Below are 22,998 nucleotides of genomic sequence, written 5' to 3'. Positions count from 1 at the left end.
AGATAAGTCGGACGAATCAGAATTAAAGGACAGCTTTCATGCAATCAGTCCTTTGTATTTGCACCATGCATAGATTGCTTTAGGGTCATGCAGTTATCACATAGGTGTCGTGCAGTTGCATTGCCTATTGATTACACTCTGCTCACACGTTTATTGCTGTTTTCATCATGTCTGCGTAGTATACATATACTTGCATTACCGGTACACATTTTAGCTATTACTGTGGTGATCTAAACATACTGTGGGAAAACTAAAATGTCGCCACCTAACTTATAAGATCATCCATGTCTGTGGGATCATTTCTTTACTATGAAATCATCTAATAAAAAATCAAATTTCTTGTCTATTTATTATCCTGTTTTGTGAGATGGAAAAAAAACTATGATAATGTGCAATAATTAGGCGAGGCAAATGTGGTCTGGTGGTTTTGTGTTCTTAATACAATGTTGGGAATGATTTGTTTTCACAGATTGTTGTTTATGGCAACAGAAGTGATGGATCTTTACAGTTACTTTCTACATCAATAGATGTACTCCGTGAAATCATTGAAGAGAAGGTGAGACTGGCCTTATATAATTAGCATAATTTGAAGCAAGATAATTAATTGATTTATTTGATATGAACACCATGAGTAAGCCTGGAATGTGTCTATTAAATGTTTTCATGAATGTTCATGGAAGAATATGGAAAATAGGTTTATTTTGTGGAAAAGTTGACTTTGGCATTTAAACTGAATGCAACCATGTCTGAGTTGTCATAACAGTTGTTTATTTTAATCCTTCAGAGGACAAATCAGCTATTAGAAGAATCACAACGAATCAGTGATGAACTTGAACGGTTAGTTAAACAATTTACTGATTTAATTCAATATTAACTGCTGTAAACCTTTTATTTTCACTGCTCAAGAATGTTATGATTTGTTGACTTAATGGTGTTCGTCAGAACAAAATTTTGTGAAAACCACTGACTACTTCTTTAAAATTTCAGTTAAAGCGAACCTAAATGCGGCCTTAATTTATAGTTGTATATATTCTAAACTGTATTCGAAATAATATTGCAGTGGTTTAATTTTGTTTTAATTATAACTGTAGCTTGGATAGGCATTTGAAGTGCTTGCCATGGAGGCCATTCATGGAGGGGAATAATTAACGAACGAACATATTTAACATCCAGGTACTTTTCAAAGCTATGACGTTTTAGTATCTGATCGCACTCGTATACGCCATTGTACATAGCCGTTCATGCTGCCAAGCGTTGTGTACTATTAGTATAAACTCAACTTTTATATACACAATGTGCTTTTTAAAACTTGGGTTAGAGCCTTATGCGTTTGAACCACAATATTCTGAGAGTGAAAGCCCAATTGCGTTAAAGTACCGTACTTCCCCGATCGTAAGCCCCTCCCGAGTATGAAGCCCATCCCTATGTTTTTACTTGGTATTTATCGAGTTGAGGGCATTCACGATTATAAGCCCAGAGTGTTTTTACTGGGCGTCGACGATATTCTTTAAAATATGCGTGTAAAAGGTGTGTTTCATTTCATAATAATCGTGATTGGCATGTTAGTTCGGTTCATGCTTTTAGTTTTATGAGAAAACTCGCATTAATTTCAAGTTCAGAGTGCATGGCGAACGTACACAACGTGATTCGCATCGTTTCTATTCTGTCATTTACTCAGGATGAACATCATGTTGCAATTCTGGAATAATCCTATTTCTTTGAGTAGTAGCCTTCGAAAAGCCAAAAATGTGATCGTCAAGGCGTGTACCTGGTTATTGGGCATGGTTTACTTTGAGACTATCATGAAAGGCCTAGGGTTTGAACGATGAGACATGTTGGCGACCGAGAAAGGTGTTTAAATTCTTCCTCCACACTCAGTTTACCCACGGTTACTAATAACCGTCGTTTATATTTCGGAAATTGCGAATCGCCAGTTTTTAGGGAAAAAAATCATCGTTTTTTCGTTGCAATCAGTGCTACAGATCGCATTTTAACATTGCAGTAATTCACTTCCGCATTGCGCTAAAAAATCATCGTCAATAATCGGAAAATTTCATCATTACGACACATCATTTTGATTGGTTAATGAAAGACATGACCTGTTATGTCAAAGGAAGTTGTTCCAGGTCAAATCGTGCTGAAAAACCTCATGGTGGAAAATTGTTTTGCGTCGAGAGTTTGCGTACGATCGAAAACATACCAAAACGAAAATAATGATAAATGCCTTCGTCCACTATTTCCTCACAGACCCAACCCATTATTTCACCGTAAATTCAGACGGTATGTAAATCGTATTGTAATAAAATGTGTGTGTTTTTTATTAACATGTTTGTTTCTTCATTGTAAGTATCGTTCAAATCAATGACGCATTTTTTTTCAAAAATAAGTATTATTTTCCCGAGCCCGGCGTGGTGAACGAATATTTTTTTTTGGATAATTTTTCGTTGTTTGCAAGATGGTTACAGTGTTTAACCCCAAAACAAAATCATTTTTTCTGAGTTGGTCCTCGAGTACAAGCTCATCCCTTACTTTTCCTTTACGTGTTCATGCCTCCAGGCTTATGATCAGGGAAGTAGGGTATACTGTGACGATTCAGATCAGTCCAGTGTGAGTGATGAGAGTATATCGTCGACGATGCCCCTTGTTCGGATGAAAGTTTTATTTCAAATTACACGGAAGTCTGTGAACAATCTGCTTGGTGTTCCTGTGACACTTGTCCCATGATTTGCCAGTGCAGCCCCGTGAATACATGGACGAAAATGTTTCCACCACCACCCTACGAACTCAAGATTGCATACTCCAGCATCCATACTTTGAATAATTTGCACGCCGCACAGTGCAGTACTGGAAACAGCATTTATTAGACAGTTAGACAAAAAACAAAACAAAATGCCTGTCTCGATCAATCGAGACATCCATAATGTTTGTATGTTGATATGCTTGTAAATAACATTAACGTAAAAGTCGAAACAACCTAGACAAGAAGTCAATTCACCAGTCCAGCCAGCTATGGCTCCCTAAGTTGCTTATATTTAATCAGATACTATTTCGTCATCATGCTTTGTTACCTTACCTGTTTATACCTCATGAGGGCGTTTTTTTATGGCAAGATGGCGCAAACGGAAGTCCTTCGCAGGTTTATGGTTTCTCATATTTAAATCATCATAACTCTGAAGATAATCATTTTTTTTAATTTATTTTTTCAAATTTATAATCAATATACATAACTTGATAAATACAAACACCAAAATAGGCTCTATTTAGTTCCCCTTTAAGATTTCTCCATTATTCCATGCACTCAACAATGTTGAGTGAGTATTTTTAGGATGTCATAATCATTGCAAATGCTGTTTTGTTTTCATGCTTTTATAATATCAGAGGTACATTACTTGGGGTTTGCAACTACGGTGACATTATACCAAGATCCCGATCAATCTCGCTCTCGCATAAGCGTTCCCTGCTCAGAACAATGCGAATGCACATACCCAAGGTAACTAGGTTACTGTGTGGTCCAGGTGGATCAAAATAGCTGCCCACGGTATGACGGATTACGAGAACTATGTTATTCACTACGTTCAATTACCCACCACAGGCTCCGGTCAGTTAAAATGACTATTTTGAACTGTAGGCATTAATCAGCGATTCTGCCGATGACGGAGAGATAGAATCTAGGTCAGGGGAAGCCCCATTACCTTAAGATTTTCTTTCCCTTACGTCACGAACCACGTGACCGAGGCCATATAGCAGGGCCATAGACAGCTGGACAATCACTCTGGTTCCTTTCTCTCTGCCTCGAGGACTTAGACCAATGCTACGGAAAGAGTGGGGTGGTTTCTGTACATTTTCGATGTATTACATTTTTTCACTATGATAGTGGCAAGACATGTTTTATTTTTTTATTACAAACCTTGAACATTGATATATGTCATGTCAGAAGGTCGTAGCCTCAGTCTCGCTATCTACGAGAAGAGACTTGAATGGGATCTTGACATGATGTCACCATACAGTACTATATGCGTTGAAAACTCCAAGTAATGTACTGGGGGTACCTCTTATAATATATAAAATTATCAAATTGCATGAATAGACCATTTTTCGTTCACCAAGAGATACTGCATTATCCATGAAATCAAACATCAAAACAGGACAAACAAAAGTTATAGAGTTGTAGTAATGTCAAACATCACATGAGATTCTACAAACGCAAAAGTATTTTGGCATATTCATAATGTGCTATACATATTTGATGATGGCAAAGTAAGGGTATCTCAGCACAATATTCGTTTCTCAAAGATGGACATTTCATGTTTTTGAAAAAAGAAGTTCAAGTTTGATTTTTGATCTTCAGTTTGCCCCTAACATGTAATACCGGTACACAGTGATCCGAAAATTAGCTATTGATGTCCGCGAATTATTATACAGTATAATTTGCATCATGGAAATGGGTGATTTTACTTGTATTTACCGTTTGCAGAGAAGTTAATGAAAATAGAGTAATAGCGAAGAGAGATGGAAATGAAACAAAGACTGGTTCCCTATGGGTTGATAAATATGGTCCTCAACAGTATAGCGAGCTGCTCAGTGATGATGGAACAAATAGAACGTTACTACGCTGGTTGAAACTCTGGGACTACGTGGTGTATGGCAAAGAGTACAAACCTAAGGAAGAAAAGAAGAAGACTACAAAACCGAACATGAAGAAATGGGGTGCAAATGTGCCTGAGGTGGTTGAGGTAAGAATGTCGCCAAACAAAAGTCAAGAACTAATGTACAATATTCTGATTTTTAGGCCAAAAACAATTTATTTTCAAGTCTTTTTGAACAAGTGTGCTGTACAATAGTTTTGGTGTTTTCGCTTTTGTTTTTGATGTTTGTAAAAATTAAAGAAAATTGATTTGCACCGCAATCTAAAAAAAAAATGACCAGAAACAAATGTACATATAGTATTTTGTGAGCTTGGCAGTATATTTCCTCCAATGCTTGCAAGATTCATCAAAAACAAAACACATTGAACTGGATATTTACTCTTTTTTATTTTTACATTTCATTTATCATTTCACTGTGTTAGGTGAATGTGTCGTTCTTAATTTTATGTGTGGAATTTATGCATAATATACCTACATAATTTAAAAAGCTCTCTATGTCAGTATAAATTTGTATTGTACATGTATATGTCTTATTCCCTCCATAGGAATTAGATGAACACAAAAGACCTGTACATAAAGTGGCTTTACTGTGTGGTCCGCCTGGTCTGGGTAAAACTACACTGGCACACGTCATAGCTAAGCATGCTGGGTATAACGTGATTGAAATGAATGCTAGGTAAGTACTGCTCTGTTTCTAATCAGATTTAAATACAAAAATGTATATCATACCAAGTGAGCTATTAACCTTAATAGGTTTGCAGTCTTTGCAATCAGTCTAACCTAACGTATTTGCTCATGTGAATAGCAGAGGTGTGTCTATGGTCAAATACAAGTCATATTTCATTAACCCGGTATATAATAAATGCAACTGTTGCATGCACTTATATTGTAGATGCACTTCTAATAAAACAAATATGGTATTCTGTTTAAATTTTCAACATTTTGTTGATCTAAGGGTGTCCATGAGGATGAAATGTCCTGAAGTCATTAAGGCCCACCTAGTTCATTGCTACATTTTTGTGATATTTTTGAAAAATTGTCTTTCAGTGATGATCGAAGTGCTGAAATATTTCGCACACGTATTGAGTCTGCGACTCAGATGAAATCGGTTCTTGGTCCGGACCAGAAGCCAAACTGTTTAATTATAGATGAGATTGATGGTGCGCCTGCGGTAAGATATATTTTGATTTTGCTCCATCAGCTCTTAGATATCTGATGAAATTTGTACTGTACTTTCCTGAAAGCATCAAGTTTATATGTATATATGTACAAATTACATCTATATATGCCCAACACTGGCTTTCAGAATTGTAAAAATACATGATTTTAATGCATTTTTGGCATAAAAATGGTTGGCATTAGACCATCTTGAATTAGATCATTAAACAAATGTGTGCATCTGTATCCTAACGCGAGTTAATAATGTGTAACATGTAAGTTAATATTATAACAATTTTGAGTTGATAAATACAGGTGTAAATACAATCATAATGTGGTCACTGCTTTACATATACATGTACTGCTTCCATCATTTCAGCCTGCTATCAATGTCTTGCTGTCAGTGATCAAGAGAAAAGACACTGCTGCCTCGGCTCCAGAACCATCACAGTTTGGCATACCTGGTAAAAAAAAGAAGAAGAAACAAACGATGTTACTACGACCAATTATATGCATATGTAATGACCAGTAAGTCAGCATTTTCTATGTGACAGAAAATTTTATTTATGAGTGAGTTTTACTATGTTGCTGAATTTCAAACTTTATATAAATTTTCAAAAAAGTAAGCTTAGTGAAGTTTATTCACCTAAACTGTTCTGAAAACAAAAATTTAATTGAGAAGGTGATTATATGAGGCTATTAAGAGGATACCGAAAAATATGCACAAAGACAGTACAGCGAGAGTATCAACCAACGCGTAGCGGATGTCGATGCGACCACGTATTGTTTCAACTTATACTGTTACGATGTCATATGTTTAATAATAAACAATTATTACCTGATATATATGCAAATCATGGATGTTTAAATATTTTGACCTAGGACTTTCTATCCTCGGGGGCGGAGCTACGTCACAAGACGTTCCACGTTGCTACGACGCGCACCACTGTACATGCATTTCTATGGGCTCTGTGAGCGCTGCTGTGGAACGCCGGTCGAGCTGGTGAAAATTCGAGAAAACAACACAAACTCAACTTCGAAGTAATCCTGAACAATCAAATTTATATATATTACACACGTAGGGCTAATGTTGTTACACTGTTCAGGGGTGTCTCAACAATCATCCCAAAGTACCGTTTTCTGCGAGTTTTTGGCCTTTGTTTTCACCGCCAGGATTGCCAAGCGGTGAAAATGCCCGGATGTCCGCCCCAAGGATAGCAGATTAACTGCTAATGATCACAGTCTTGTGATTTTTAATTAATCTCCCGCAAATTTTCACTTCTGACATGTTTTTTTTTTCTTTTGTTAGATTTACCCCATCACTTCGTCAACTGAGACAGCAGTCATTGATTGTTCAATTTCCACCAACACTGTCTACAAGACTTGCTACCAGGCTGAATGAGGTAATGTAGCAAGTCACTTCTGCTTCTTATTTGTTTATAACCAAGAAAATCTACAACCATGGACAGAGTAATCTGTCCATTGCATGTAGACTATCAATACTATTTTGGGGGTTTGTTATTTATCAGCATGTCTTATCTGTGTGGCAGCATTTTCTATTTTCACACACTTCATAGAAATTACTGTACTAGGTATCAACACCTAACATTGCAGCATTTCCCCATGTGTGCATGTCAAACAATTCCTACTGTTGGCACAAAAAATTATCACACAGTAACCATGACATATATATATGTAGTATGTCATAGATAATTCATATATATATACTCCCAATAGGAGCTTATAACTAAATTATAAATGAATAATATAAATCTATAAATAATATTATTGTTTAAGTGACACAGTCATCGCACAATGTCATGTTTGGTATGTGTTCCACATGACATGCACAACGCATATAAAATATGGTGTATGTTTGAATGAGGACTATAAGGCTTTATAATTTTACAATGATTTTCTTTTTATCAGATCGCGAGGAATAACTATCTGAAAACAGATCAGACCACACTGCTGGCATTGTGCCAGAAAGCTGAGAATGATATCAGATCATGCATAAATACATTACAGGTACTTGAATTATTAATTTAATATTTGGATGACAAACTATGACACAATTTTAATATATGCAAACTCAGTCTATTCATGCAGTCTTTATTTTGCTAAACATCATGCATTATATACTGTAGAATACTTTATTTTCGCTTGCAATTTATTTTCGTTAAAGGGATAAAATAAAATCCTGCGAATATACTTTTTTTCCTGTACTTCACATTCAACTCATCAAAAATCAGTGAAAAGAAATTCCAAACAAAACACCCAAAAAGTCTTTTCAGCGAAAATTAATTCCAGCTAAAATAAAGTATTCTACAGTAGATGTGTGTCCAAATTGGTATGTTCATATAGATAAATTGTTAGCTCATATATTGTCTCAAAAAACACTTTTGTGATGTACACTGTAAATATGTTAGTGGATGCCTATTTGTAACATCTCAATTGTTTTTTTTTATGTGGTTCTAAGGAAATTTTGAAATGAATGAATGGATTTAATTTTATTACACCAGAAAATATTAGTAACTAAGGCCAGACTTTTATTATCCCTTGTTTCGCGAACCCGCCGAATGAACAGGAGCCGAAAATGAAATAAAAATAATATTTTATTTCAGCGTAATTTATCCCGCCGACTTGTAAGTGCAAAAAATTGCTAAAAAAAATTATTTTTATCTTCATTTTTTTACGCCCGCCGCATAACAAACCCAAGTTGCATTTTCGTGGGAGTATCATGATCAAAGTACCAAAGTCTCGCGCAGATGAGAAACAAGGTTATGCATGGAATAAAATTTTATTTCATTTCTTCTCTCCGATCAATGATCTCACTTACAATTCTTACGACTCAATTGTGTTTTAAAAGCTCTTTTGTCACTGTCATTTAAAGAAGCTTTTGAATGGCTTGTGATGAAACTTTCAGTTAGCAACTGGATATTAACGATCGAACATCAATTCTATCTTTGCAGTTCATCAGAGGTCAGTTCAGTCAGTTAACACTACAGATGATCAATTCAATGAGTATTGGTCAAAAAGATCAACATAAAGGATTATTTGCTGTCTGGAATGAGATATTTCAGTTACCAAGGGTATCAAAGTAAGTTAAAATCAGATGATATATAAACATCTTGTTGTATGTTATCTGTTAAGGTGAAGAAAATAGGTAACATATTTTCTCTATTAGAAGCACATCTCTAGTGGAAATGCTCTTAAAAACTTAAAACTCTTAAAAAAATCAAACTCACTCACACCTGCCAGATGCATTTTTGACTCCCATGTGCGAAGCACAAAATGGGAGTCTTTGCAGTTAGTGTGTCTGTATGTGTGTATGTGTGTATGTGTGTATGTGTGTATGTGTGTATGTGTGTCCGACTGTTCCACTGCTATCTCAAGAACCATACATCGGTTTTTGATGAAACTTGGTGCATAGATGCTCTGGGCCAATGCGCAGATTTGATTAGGTTTTGGTAAAAATCCATGCTCGTTAATTACCTAATTTGCATGATAATTAGCTAATTTTTAGCTGTTCTATGACTGTTCCACTGATATCTAAAGAACCACTCATTGGATTTTGATGAAACTTGGTACATAGATGCTCTGAACATATGCGCAGATTTGATTAATTTTTGGTAAAAATCCGTGCATATTAATTACCTAATTTGCATGATAATTAGCTATTTTTTAGTGGTTCCATGACTGTTCCACTGATATCTAAACAACCACTCATTGGATTTTGATGAAACTTGGTACATAGATGCTCTGAACTAATGCTAGGTTTTGATTAGTTTTTGGTAATAATCCGTGGATACTAATTACCTAATTTGCATAATGATTAGTCAATTTTCGGTTTTTCCACTGATATCTCAAGTACTAATCATCACATTTCAATGAAACTTGGTACATAGATGTCATACGACACTGCACAGACCTGATAGTTTTTATGGTAATATCAGTACATATTAATTACCTAATTTGCATAATTAATTAATTTTCAGCATTTGATATAAGTAGTTAGCATTACATTTCAATGAAACTTGGTACTTACATACTCAAGGACTATGCAGAGATTGATTGTTTTCGATAAATATTTGTGCATATTAATCACCTAATTTGCATAATTAGTTAATTTTCAGCTTTTCCACGGGTATCTCAAGTACTAATCATCGCATTTCAATGAAACTTGGTACATAGATCCTTTAGGACTATGCAGAGACCTGATTAGTTTTAGGGTAAATAATTGTGCATATTAATTACCTAATTTGCATAATTAATTTTCAGCTTTTCTACTGATATCTAAAGTACTAATCATCACATTTCAATGAATCTAGAATTATGCAGACCCAATTAGTTTCCGGTAAATATTTGTGCATATTAATCACCTAATTTGCATAATTAACCAACTTTCACACTGATATCTCAGGTACTATACATCACATATCAATGAATGTACATGGATGCTGTAGGACAATAGACAGACCTGAATAATTGTGGGTTAAAATCTGTACATATTAATTACCTAATTTGCATAATTAACCAATTTTAAGCTTTCACACTGATATCTAAAGTACCGTAAAAACTCCAAAATTTCGACCGGTTTTAAATAATTGGTGTTAGAAATGTGACGTGTTTTTAGAGTCAAAATTAAGGTGCATTTTCGGACGGTCGAATTTTTCAGAATAGAAATCAGCAAAAAAAAATGGGGATGATAGACAGTGTGCTTCATTAGTTTTTAAAAAATGCAATGTCCGTCAATTGACGTAAACTTCCTCATGTTTCACGGTAAAAGCAAAGGTCGTGGCCGAGTTGTAACTCAAAATCTAAACAAAGTCATCAATCAGTGAGTATTATGACAAGCAAAACAAAACATCAAGACGCGGAGAAGAGGTCAGCACAAAACTAATAGGTCAAAAGACAAAGCTGTCTCGCACTACCTAGGAAAACTTGCGAATGTTCGAAGTACAGGTACCCATTGGACAAAAGATACATGGAAGTTTAGCAAACGATCTCCCCGACCCAGTGCAATGTATCCGGTTAGAATCAAAGCTCACGTGTCCCTTATTTGAGCACCGTACCGGTGATTTTAGGGACCAAATTCTGCCGTAAATTCGCCCTTGGATTAAAAAATATAATGGGATTTAAGAAAATAAAATGGGACTTTTAAGGTGTATTTTGGCGTCATTTGTCGGACATTTCAATCAATCCTGCCGGCTAAAATAGAGTCTAAGTTTTACCGTAGTCATTGACGTCTGTCTATTCAAGAGTACACGTGTATGATTTTTATCGTGACTAGCGTGAGCGGGTAAGCTTCCTTTCGAGAATGAGCTGTTATCACTGTGAACAATGTTAAATTATTCTTCAGATGACCAGTTTATTTTTTAAAAACAACTAATTTTTTTATTTAAAAAAAATCATGCCGTTTTCGCATCATCCAGCTTTTTGATTGGTTAATTAGCGATTTGACCTATTTGACCTAAGAGAACATGGCGGATATCCTACAGCATCAAACGTTTATACGAGACCGGAATCATTCGCTTACGATGAAACTAAGTTGACTTTTATTTGTATTTCATAACCATTCAACAAATTTATTTTGTGTACATTATTATAATCACTACTGAGTACAGTAATAATCAACAATTCAGAAACGCAGCATGCCGAGATTTTTGTGTTCGTTTTTATTTGAAACTTCGTTTATTTAGAATATATTTTCGTTACCAATAAAATAAAAATCTCTCAGTCAATCAGAAACCCGGATTCATGCCTTTGAGGAAGGTCCCGTTTGAACGCTCACATCGTTTTTTTTTTTCGTTTGGGGGAAAACTAAAACTGGTCGCAATTTTCGAATAAGAATGAGTCGGCAATTTTTAGTGGAGTCGAAAATTTGGAGGTAAATAAAACACCGAAACCCGGCAAATAAATAGGCGTTCAAATTTTTAGAGGGGTCGAAATTTTGGAGTTTTCGCGGTGCTAATTATTCCATTTCAATGAAACTTAGTACAAAGATGCTCTAGGACAATGTACAAACCTAATTAGTTTGGGGTAAAAATCTATTCATATTAATTCCCTAATAAGCATAATAATTCATAATTTTTTGGTTCTAATCACATTTCAATTAAACTTGGAGACATAGATTTTCTGTTACATTGCGCAGACCTCATTAGTTTTACACTCAAATCTGGTCATATTAATTTTCTGATTTGCATAATTAGTTTTCAGCTAAGTAATTTCGAATTATATTTAATGTGTCTCCAATACTCTCAGCACATGGGAGTTCTTTCTAAGCTTTCTTTGATTATTGGGGGGGGGATTTATGTCTAAAAGTCACTGTTGGTGGCACTGCAAGATTCTAGCAAACTGCAAGATGTCTGAGAGTTGTTTGTGCGTCTTCTCAACCACGTTGATAGCTGTTGTTCATGGCCAATTTTTACAATATTTTCTTTGAACTTTCTGTGTCTTGTATGTTGTTTAAAGGACATTCAAGATGAGTATAAATGTTTTAACCCTTTTGGCGAAAATAAATTTTGATTGTAGCTCCAAGATTTTTCACAAGGAAAATCTGATAAAGATTTTTTATTTGTCTGGTCTAAGCCTAAAATTATACCTACTGTACTATATCTTTAAATTACAACTTATGCTTGTAGATAAACCTCTGTTATTTACGTGAACACATGTGCTACTAATACTGAAAATACAGTAATGTTTACATATTGGGGGAATCAAGTTTGTAAGAAATGTTCTGTTTAGTTGGTCTATGGGAAGAAGTAGTAGGAATGTAGTGGGAGGATGTGTGATTTCTGATGGATCTGAATGTAGACCACTCTAAATGGGTTTAAGGTATAGATGCATGTTCGTGGGCACTAGGAGTGAATTTTTTTTTTTTTTTGCTTTTGTTACCCAGACAGTCTTGGCTAGATAGTGTTGAAATTTCGGAGCATTGTCAATGCTGGAACATGCCCAAAAACGGATTTTAATATATAGGGAATCGAGGCACGCGTATGTGATTAAAAGTCCCAAAAGTTTGTTTACGTTGCTCTTTGATTGACAAGTCACTGTTGATGTTATATGCAAATGAGTTGCTGGCCTCAGTTATGGTGCGGCGATGTGTAACTTCCTGTCCGCGACCCTGTTTAACTTACCTCAAGCGCTACCAACTAGTCTTGCAAAAAAAAAAAAAAAAAAGACAATACGTAGACGCTTCCAGCATGCAAGCGGAATACAAAAAACATACAGTTGTAAATGATAAGTAAGCTTTTTCACCCTTATCTCGCAACATGTCGACAACTTCTAGCCTGGCAGCTTCCAGTGGAGTACTGTTAAATTTTTTTTTTTCACGCATTTTTTTCTCCGAAGGCATTATAAAACTGACTAATTTTACATTTGTCGTTTCGCTGTAACGATCACCGTGCTGATAGCATTGCGATGTAGTAGTGGATAAACACCATTCAGACCATTGATGTGCTGTCATCGATAACTAACTTTTCAGTGGCAAAATACACAACCGTGAAATGCTCGGTTACTTAAAAATAAAAAATACCCCGAAAATTACAGAAACATCGGCAACGAGATGCTGTTTTTAAACACCGCGGAAAAATCACGCACTCTGCGATGCCATCTTGGTTACCTTAATCGGACACCCCCTTGTCAGCTAGCATGCATCTGTAGCGATGTCGCAAAGTACGTTGTACGGCCGTGCTCGGCGACCTCTGGTACTATGGCACTCTATGAATGAGGTATTTCCAGAGGTCAGGGTTCGTTTTAATTTTTATCGACCCATCGCGTCTGCTCGTAGTTGAATGAAACCTGTTTCGATTTACAATAGTTGTCTTTCATTTCGACTTTTTCTCACCGGCGATTGAGTACAAAAACTGTGAATAGCCGTTGTGTAGCAAAATATTACGGCCCATTTCAACCTGGCGGTCTAACCACCAGGGGGGGGGGGGGTGGTATCGGCTGGTATCTAGTGTAAGAAATAGACAAGGGATGAAGGCTCCAGCCAGCTCACATTTTTTAAACTCGAAAAAACAGACGAAAAGAATGAAAAATAAAATATAAAAAAAATACCAGGTTGAAGAATATTAGTTGCTTCTTCAAATTTCGCCAAAGCCTTACCTAAATTTTACCGATATCTGCAGAATAAATCAAGAAAACTACACAAATTTACTCCATTTAGGAATTCCTAACGGTTTGCCCGAACGCACGGCACAGTTGGAGGCAGGGCCTGTTCAGCATTTGTCAACAACCAATCACAAGACTGGTTACGAACCACATCGAGGTCACGACTCGGTTAGCCTTGCTCAACTGGTTCCCTTGTCTCCCTTGTCTATTTCTTACACTAGATACCAGCCGATACCCCCCCCACCCCCCCCCCCCACCCCCGCTCATAGAAACTCCGTATTACAGCACAGGGAGCCCAGGAACTATAATCAACTGTAATACGCAGTCTCTATGAGCGCGGTACTCCATTTAGGAATTCCTAACGGTTTGCCCGAACGCACGGCACAGTTGGAGGCGTGGCCTGTTCAGCATTTGTCAACAACCCATCACAAGACTGGTTAAAATGAAGTGAAACCGGATAATAACGATTTTTCTGTCTAGTTTGCCGTAGATGCTCATTTTAATTCTAGTGGACATAATATTACAGATATGTCTATTTCTGGTGTATGTGTTGTCAATGGCAACGAAAATCAGCTCAGGCGTGTCGAGGAGGAAACTATATTCCGCCTTGGTACTAAAGAACCCCATGGTATTAACAAACAGTTCAACTCATTTGTTGAGCTCACTACCTAAGGCGCGTTATTTGTTCTATTGTGGAATTTTTTGTGATTCTAACTTATAGTTCATGCGCGTTCTTACGTTCCTATGTTCTACCTGTACGTTATCACACTTGCTTCTATGCTATCGATAAAGAGCCATTGCTCGAAACGTCTAGCTATTTTTAATAGTTATTTAGGACTACGATTACCAAATATTATCTTCAATATATCATACTTATCAGTCCGAGCAGCGTTTATTTATGCTAATAGGATGCATTGTTTACATTCTTTTGACCCGCTCACACGTAGCACTGCATAAATTATCACCGTCTATGCCACGGCGGTTTGAACTTGCCGGGACAAATTAAACAGTCCCATTGTTAAACACGTGTGAAGTACAGACGCTGTCAATGGGGAACAAATTGTCACTCAAGTTGCAAACACCGAGATCTATACGACTAAACATGCAAAGGAAAAATAGGTGATGCCGCCCGGCTAAAACGTACAATCACCGCTAGCACAGCACAGAAACGGAAGCGTGTAGAAACACGGAAACGGCGTGAGGCTGGTTTTGATGAATCGTGGAAAAAGACATTTCCCTGGTTAAGGTCAATTGTTCAGGTAAGATTTCGTAATTTTAGAAATAAAATGCCAGTGTGTGTATGTTTTGCCGATCGTAAGAACACCGAACATTGTAGGCCTACACCGATTTCAATCAACATCTTAGACACGAGGCTGGTATAGACACGACATGAAAAAAAAACATCACTCGTTACTGTCAACTTTTTTAGCTCCGCTGTCGACTTTGTCGAGCGGAGCTTATCATATGAGTGATTGTCCGTCGTCGTCGTCCGTCGTCCGTGTCAATGTTTTACTTTTTCGACTTCTTCTTGAAAACTACAAGCCTAAATGCTTTGATACTTGGTGTATATGTACCTTGGGTAGACCTCTCTTAGGTTTGTTCATTTCATGTTGATATCTTTAATTCTCTAATTTTGGTGAATATTTTTGTCATTTTTGGTAAAAACTGATATTTTCGACTTCTTGTTAAAAACCGCAAGTGCAATTGCTTTGATATTACATATATAGGTACTACATGTGGACCTCTCTCAGATTTGTTCATTTCGTGATGATATCTTCAATTCTCTAATTTTGGTGAATATTTTTGTCATTTTTGGTAAAAAGTGATATTTTCGACTTCTTGTTAAAAACCGCAAGTGCAATTGCTTTGATATTACATATATAGGTACTACATGTGGACCTCTCTCAGATTTGTTCATTTTGTAATGATATCTTTAATTCTCTAATTTTGGTGAATATTTTTGTCATTTTTGGTAAAAACTGATATTTTCGACTTCTTGTTAAAAACCACAAGTGCAATTGCTTTGATATTACATATATAGGTACTACATGTGGACCTCTCTCAGATTTGTTCATTTTGTAATGATATCTTTAATTCTCTAATTTTGGTGAATATTTTTGTAATTTTTGGTAAAAACTGATATTTTCGACTTCTTGTAAAAAACCGCAAGTGCAAATGCTTTGATATTACATATATAGGTACTACATGTGGACCTCTCTCAGATTTGTTCATTTTGTAATGATATCTTTAATTCTCTATTTTTGGTGAATATTTTTGTCATTTTTGGTAATAAGTGATATTTTTGACTTCTTGTTAAAAACCGCAAGTCCGATTGCTTTGATATTACATATATAGGTACTACATGTGGACCTCTCTCAGATTTGTTCATTTTGTGATGATATCTTCAATTCTCTAATTTTGGTGAATATTTTTGTCATTTTTGGTAAAAAGTGATATTTTCGACTTCTTGTTGAAAACTGTAAGTCCGATTGCTTTGATATTACATATATAGGTACTACATGTGGACCTCTCTCAGATTTGTTCGTTTTGTGATGATGTCTTCAATTCTCTAATTAATTTATTTTGGTGAATATTTTTGTAATTTTTGGTAAAAAGTGATATTTTCGACTTCTTGTTAAAAACTGTAAATCCGATTGCTTTGATACTATTCATATTGTTCATTTTCTAATGATGTCTTCAGTTCTTTAATTGAAATGTGCATTGCTAACAGCGGAGCTATCTCAGCAGATAGGCTGCTTGTTTAGATTATTTATGGATATCTTCATAGATTAATGGGTACGCGTATGTTATAATTTGTCCAAGCAAAAAAAAAAATCGAATTTTGTAATCTTCCGGTCACATGTTGACCTGTGTAGGTATTTCCAAGATGGCGGCCTGTCAACGCCTTGCGAACGACAGCTGCTATCATCACGCGCTATGATCGATGGAATCCCGATTTGTATACATAATTCTATCGTTACGTTTTAATTTTAATTGAATAGTGGCCTCATGTTCTTTTTTCCTCGAAATTCCCGAGTCTCCTTGTCGTTGACCTGACAAAACCAACATGTAAACAACATGTTTTGCAGACGAAATGCTATCCATACGGCACTGGGTTCCCGATCGTGGCACAATTCAATCGTTATGTTTACATTTATTTGAACCTCAATCCTCATTGTTGTTTTTTTTATTATTTTTCATTTTTTCCCACTAGGAATGTTGTGCAGTTAATGCTCAAAGCTTGTCTATGACGAGTTTAACTACAGTAAGGCAGCCAATGTTTGGAGCACAACAAAGTCAGAAGGATTAGTTTAGACTAAGTTTTATGGAACAGTTCACATTAAATGACGATCTTGTCAAATTATGGTATATTATGTAAAGTATTATGTAATTTAAATAAAGTCTCTCATACATTTTAATACTGTCTTGTATGTTTGTTTTTGTGAGAGTGAATCCTGAAAAATATGCAAATTAGTATGCAAATTAGACCGCCATGCTTGCCTCTGAGCCTGGGGAGAACACTGCACTTTCTGAAAACGGCCATTATCTCCGTTCGTGTTTTCTGGTTGGTTAGAGAGATTGAAAATTAATTAGCTCCCACAGTTTTTGTCAGTTTGTCTTGAAATTTTCACACTATTTTGACAACGTCTCTACGAACAAAAGGACGTCTGGGCTTATTTTTAAAGCTTTGCATTCTCGGACAATGACATTCGAAGTGTGAAATACTGACCGGGATTGACTATATGGCACACATCCTGCTTGACAACTTTGTAATATGAAAACAAAACATACTAAATATACGTCTGGACGCCCATTTGTTAATAAACAACTGATAAACGTTGTGTGAAAGTTTCACTCAAAATAAACAAGAATTGTTGGAGCTATTTAGATTTGAACTTCCATGGTAAACTGAAAAACACAAGTGGAGATAATGGCTAATTTGCATAACCATTCACTCAGTAAGAAGTTTGCTAATGCTCATAATTAAAATGGCTGTAACAGTTCCAAATTTAAACCTATTATAGTTTTGTAAAAAGTTAAATATAGTGCATAATATGGAGATCCCGTCATTACTTTTTTTTACCATGTTTATTTTTGATTATTTATGTACAGCCTTGCTAAATCTTGCTAAGCATTCAAAAGTAAGAATGTTTGTACCAGTTTTCTATATTTAAAAATCGACTTTTGAGTATGTTCCACTATTCACAATGCTGTGAAATTTTAAGTCTATAGCCAAGACTGTTTGAATAATAAAAAGCAAAAAAAAAGAAAATTCACTCTCAAGTGCCCACGAACCTGCATCTATACCTTAAGTACCAGTAGTTTGCAATACTGTTACTGTTTTCAATAAGTGAAATTTCCAAAATGAAATTTATTTTTTAGTTTGTCACTGAAAAATCTGTTCATTTGAACTTGTTTTATATAATCAAATATTAAATTTAAATTAATTATCTGTGAAAAATAATGTTTTCATATTCAGTCATTCAATTTCAAACTCTTTTCAGCATCTATATTTATATTCAGTATTTGTGGCATGTCAGACTGAAAACAAATATGACAAGTCATTGTCAATGACACGTCCCTGTTCCGTTCATATTTGAGTGACATATACATTCAAAGCAGATCATGACCGAAATGCACCTGCATATGTACAACACATTGTACTAAATCTGAACAAAATCCATCCATCCATGACTGAGATCCGGTTCCGGAATTGTGAAAATATGTGATTTTGATGCATTTTCGGCCTTAAAATGGCCATCATTCAGCTATTGTTAAGCGGATCATGAAACAAATGCACATATCTATTTGTAACATGATGTACCATGTGTGTGTGAAGTTTGAACTCGATCAATCCAGGCATGTCTCAGATACGGATCCAGAACTGAATTCTTTGAAACAAAATGGCCACCAGTCGGCCATTTCAAACCCGATCCAAAAAAAAAATGACGTGCATCAAGGTCCTATTATGTTTAATGTATGTACCAAATTTGAACAAAATACGTCCATGCATAACTGAGATCCGGGTCCGGAATGGTGAAAATGTGGGATTTTGATGCATTTTCGGCCTTAAAATGACCGCTATTCGGCTATCGTTAATCGGATCATGAAAAAAATGCATGTGCATATGTCCCATATAATGTGTGATGTATGAGTGAAGTTTGAACTCAATCGGTCCATGCATGTTCGAGATACAGGTGATCACGGACGCACACAGGGCAAACCATAGGTCCCCGTTTTCGAACTACGTCCGAACGGGGACTAATAATGACAAGTCCCCTTTAATAATCACATTCAAAAATACTATGATTTATTTAATAATATAATATAATAAAAGCTTATTTATAAATATATGAATTCAGGCTGCTTAGTGAAAATAAACACCACTTTTATAGTAGCAATAAGGCAGCATTAATTTGTATGATTTATCTTCACTATTTCAACATTGCAGGAAGCGTTATTTGAATCCATATGATATACAGGCAGTGGATGGTGTTGCTGTTATTGAGGAAGAAGTGTGTGAGACGTCACCATCAGCCCGGTTTAATAATGTACTACATACTGTCACCGCTAACGGTGAATATGATAAAACAACACAAGGTGAGTTATGTTGTGTATTTTGTCTACCATATAATGTAAACCACTTACTAGGAATTTTCAAGATTTCTTGATTTTGTGGCATTTGTGAAGACAATTTTGAAGCCCAGAGATATTTTCACTACTACAAAATTTTATGATTTTCACTTACTCGCATATTTGCTAAAAATTGTCTCGTATTACTAAATCAGTTTACAGTATTGTGACTGTTAATGTCAGATCTAATATTGAAATCATAATAATAGTGTTTTCTGTCTAGTACAAGACGATTTCCTTTGTTTTCTGAGTATTGTCCTGATTCACTGCTTGCTGCGTTGAAACAAATTTATTGGGTGAACAAAATGCAACATCTTTAACCCTTCAGTCGCCATTGTTTGTTTTTTCATTTCAAAAAAATGTAGGGGTTGATATAAATATTACAAGACTCTTGATTATCTAAGCCCTCAGCAAAAGGCAAACAAGATGACTGACCTGCTATGATAGGAGATGTGTAAAAGCCAATCTTATAATGTACCGTAATGCATATCTATTTATTTTCCAGGAATCTTTGATAATTTTTTAGAAGTGAAATGCAAAGATCCATACATGGATGCTGTGAGTGTGAATACATTTTTTTTTTTTTTTTGTCCTTATAAAACAGTTTGTAAATTCAAAACTCAACACCCATTTGCAGTTCCTTTTCCCATAGATTTGATTGTACGACTAATAAGGTTTCACTGTAGTACAATTGTTTTGTTTTTTTACAGGTTATTCTTGGGCATGAGTGGCTAGCAATGAGTGACAGATTGAATCAAGAGATCAGCCACAGTCAAAATTACATATTTATGCGTTATCTACCATTTTTGCCCGTGGCATTCCATATGCTGTTTGCATCTAATTCTCACAGAAGAATACAGTATCCCAATACGCAATATGAGGTATGTGTTACATAGATAGATCTCGCATGATGTATCAGCAAGGATTTATCAGCAACTTTTATAACTACCTGTATACATTTTGTATACAGTAAAAATCAAATGAAAATCTCATGAGAAGTGAACTCTGTCTTTCTGTATGCCTCAGTTCAATATATTTATAACCGGTAGCATTACAATAGCATGCATGCTTTGCGAATATTCAAGGGCGCTACAAAAATGGTTTGGGAACATGAATCCTTTCTTTCACATTGTCACTAATTTACATCAAGATTTCTAGAAATGTTGAATTTGTCCTGAAATTTTGTGATCATTTTACAATTTGTGTGACTTTGTGCGAGATCTTCATATTCACATCCTTGCATACCCTCATAATTTGATTTTGGCTCCGCTAAAACTGATTTTTTAAAAAGCCTTGAGCATGAGGGCCTAATCCAGATTCTGGCCATCATGATCTCATCCTATTGCATTGACCTATCACAGCACTGTTTTTGTGGACCAATCAGTGTCATTTTGCTCACCTGTATCATCCCTCGCTAATGGATTTCTTGTCTGTCCCTTTGTCTTTGTCATTGATGTCTTTAGCTATGCTTCATTGTATATTTTTTTTTCTAAAATCTTAATTTGCCATCTTTAGTTGTAAATTTTGTTCATTGTGTTGAAGCCCTGGAGAAGAAATAAAGTTACCATCCAGATTGACCTTCCCCTACTGATGTTCTTTATTTCAGAATTTTGTGAAGCTGAACAAGACTCTAAATCTTCTGACAAGTCTCCTGTCTGGAGTTACTCCTGCCACTAAAAGGAATGCCCACACTAAAGTTGCAGTACTTGACATTTTACCGCTACTTGTTGAGATCATGCAACCGAATATCAGGCCAGTAAGTCACAAAATGTATATCTCTATTCTCTTGAATCCTATTTATTTGCTTTTATTGTTGGAAATGTTTTCATATCTGTAATATTGTACTTTTTGTTTCTTATACATTCGATGTATTTGCAAAGTGTAAAATACAGTCTTGCTTTATACAATAGTCTTCTATTAACTGAGGATATCTGTAAACTGGACAATATTCACAGTCTTTTAGGGTGTTCTATTCTGTTTGATTGTATGAGTATGATTCTTCATGATCTAATTTATCAAGCTCAACATTGAAAGATTTTGTAACCTTGTAATGACTTTGCAAATCGCGGAACTTTTCTCTAAACTACGACGTACTCCCACTCACCCATGAAGCTAAAAATCTTTTTTTTTTAGCTCCATGACTCGCCCCAACCTAACATTGACAAATAAAGAAACACTTGCAACTCAAATACGATCGTTATGGATGTCCACAGATCATTGTTACTATCCGTTAACTGACTAATTGGATGAGTTTTGCACCTGTTTTTTCTTGATGATATCGGGTTTGTTAACGATTACGTCAACTGCTACAAACAATTAACACAGTTACTAAATATTCCGAGCTTCATGTTTCAGGATACACTACATCATAATATAGTCTTGTATGTCGTCAAACTATTCTCTAAATGAGGTATTTATGTTGTTGTCACGTTTTCTTTTCTCTTTTTTAGCGTCTTAATTACGCTAACAAATCTGTGAACAATTTTTCTGTTCCTAAATTCATGGTGAAAAGAGTAGAATACAATTTCGGATGTCAGAGGGTTGTCCAATCAGACTGCACAAATTAACTGGTCTCAGACACGGTCTCATTTCCGATCTATGTGGCATCCGAGAGTCTCTAAATCGGTCTCAAACACGGTCTCATTCCCGATCTATGTGGCATCCGAGAGTCTCTAAATCGGTCTCAAACACGGTCTCAAATGGCATGTTCCTCTGTGGGAGAGTCTCAAAACTGGTCTCAAATGCCTCCTAGAGGGTACCGTACATAACTCCAACTGGACAACTCCCAGTTTTGATTCCTGTTTAGTAATGCACATGCTTGACTGAATGTCTGAAGTGCAATGCAATATTTTGAATGCAATGTTTTGGGTTGTGCATAACTGATTTAATACTGATTTTAATAGGGTGAGTTAAATGCTGAGATAAAGTGTATTTTAATTTGATTTTATTAAAAATACATTGCAAGTGAAAATCAAGTACTACAGTATCTGAGTGCAAATTGTCTAAGAGAGATGTCACTCAGCAAATTGGAATTATAAAAAGAGTTCCATCTCGACAAATTGTCCGTAAATGAGATCCAACTAGGAAAATTGACATTAAACTGAGTAAATTGTCCGTAAAGAAATCTATGTGTAACTGACCCCACAATACTAATTATTTCCAGGTGAACACACAGCTATACAGCACTAAAGAAAAGGAACAGTTATGCAACGTTGTGAGTACGATGATAGCTTACAATTTGACCTACCAACAACGGAGGTCTCCAGAAGGACAGTACACCTACTGTCTTGAACCGTAAGTTTTCTTTACCATTTCACTTTGAAACAAAAAAATGCAAAGCAAAAGTAAATTGAATTTATGCGACTGCTGAGAACAGGTTTGCTTATTTCTCTAAGATTTAATTTTTTCAGTCTGTCTATTTGTATGTCTGTTTAAAAGGAAT

The 22,998-nt window shown here is 35.6% G+C and overlaps 1 protein-coding gene across 1 annotated transcript in view; it reads left to right on the top strand.

Moving 5' to 3' along the window:
- Positions 1 to 22,998, top strand: part of LOC102807229 (chromosome transmission fidelity protein 18 homolog) — a 35,661-nt gene that overhangs the window by 8,621 nt on the left and 4,042 nt on the right. Inside the window, exons 4-17 of the mRNA XM_085502202.1 lie at positions 470 to 556; positions 785 to 837; positions 4,475 to 4,733; positions 5,192 to 5,322; positions 5,694 to 5,817; positions 6,184 to 6,332; positions 7,114 to 7,207; positions 7,734 to 7,832; positions 8,777 to 8,904; positions 19,375 to 19,523; positions 20,062 to 20,114; positions 20,267 to 20,437; positions 21,163 to 21,312; positions 22,720 to 22,850. Of these exons, the coding sequence (XP_085358328.1) occupies positions 470 to 556; positions 785 to 837; positions 4,475 to 4,733; positions 5,192 to 5,322; positions 5,694 to 5,817; positions 6,184 to 6,332; positions 7,114 to 7,207; positions 7,734 to 7,832; positions 8,777 to 8,904; positions 19,375 to 19,523; positions 20,062 to 20,114; positions 20,267 to 20,437; positions 21,163 to 21,312; positions 22,720 to 22,850 (1,778 nt within the window). The remainder of the gene's footprint in view (positions 1 to 469; positions 557 to 784; positions 838 to 4,474; positions 4,734 to 5,191; positions 5,323 to 5,693; positions 5,818 to 6,183; positions 6,333 to 7,113; positions 7,208 to 7,733; positions 7,833 to 8,776; positions 8,905 to 19,374; positions 19,524 to 20,061; positions 20,115 to 20,266; positions 20,438 to 21,162; positions 21,313 to 22,719; positions 22,851 to 22,998) is intronic.

The sequence above is a fragment of the Saccoglossus kowalevskii genome, chromosome 8 (assembly GCF_978046115.1).
Source record: "Saccoglossus kowalevskii chromosome 8, keSacKowa6.1, whole genome shotgun sequence".
Classification (NCBI taxonomy): Eukaryota; Metazoa; Hemichordata; class Enteropneusta; family Harrimaniidae; genus Saccoglossus; species Saccoglossus kowalevskii.
The sequence above is the reverse complement of the archived record's forward strand: the minus strand, read 5'-3'. Positions and strand labels throughout refer to the sequence as shown.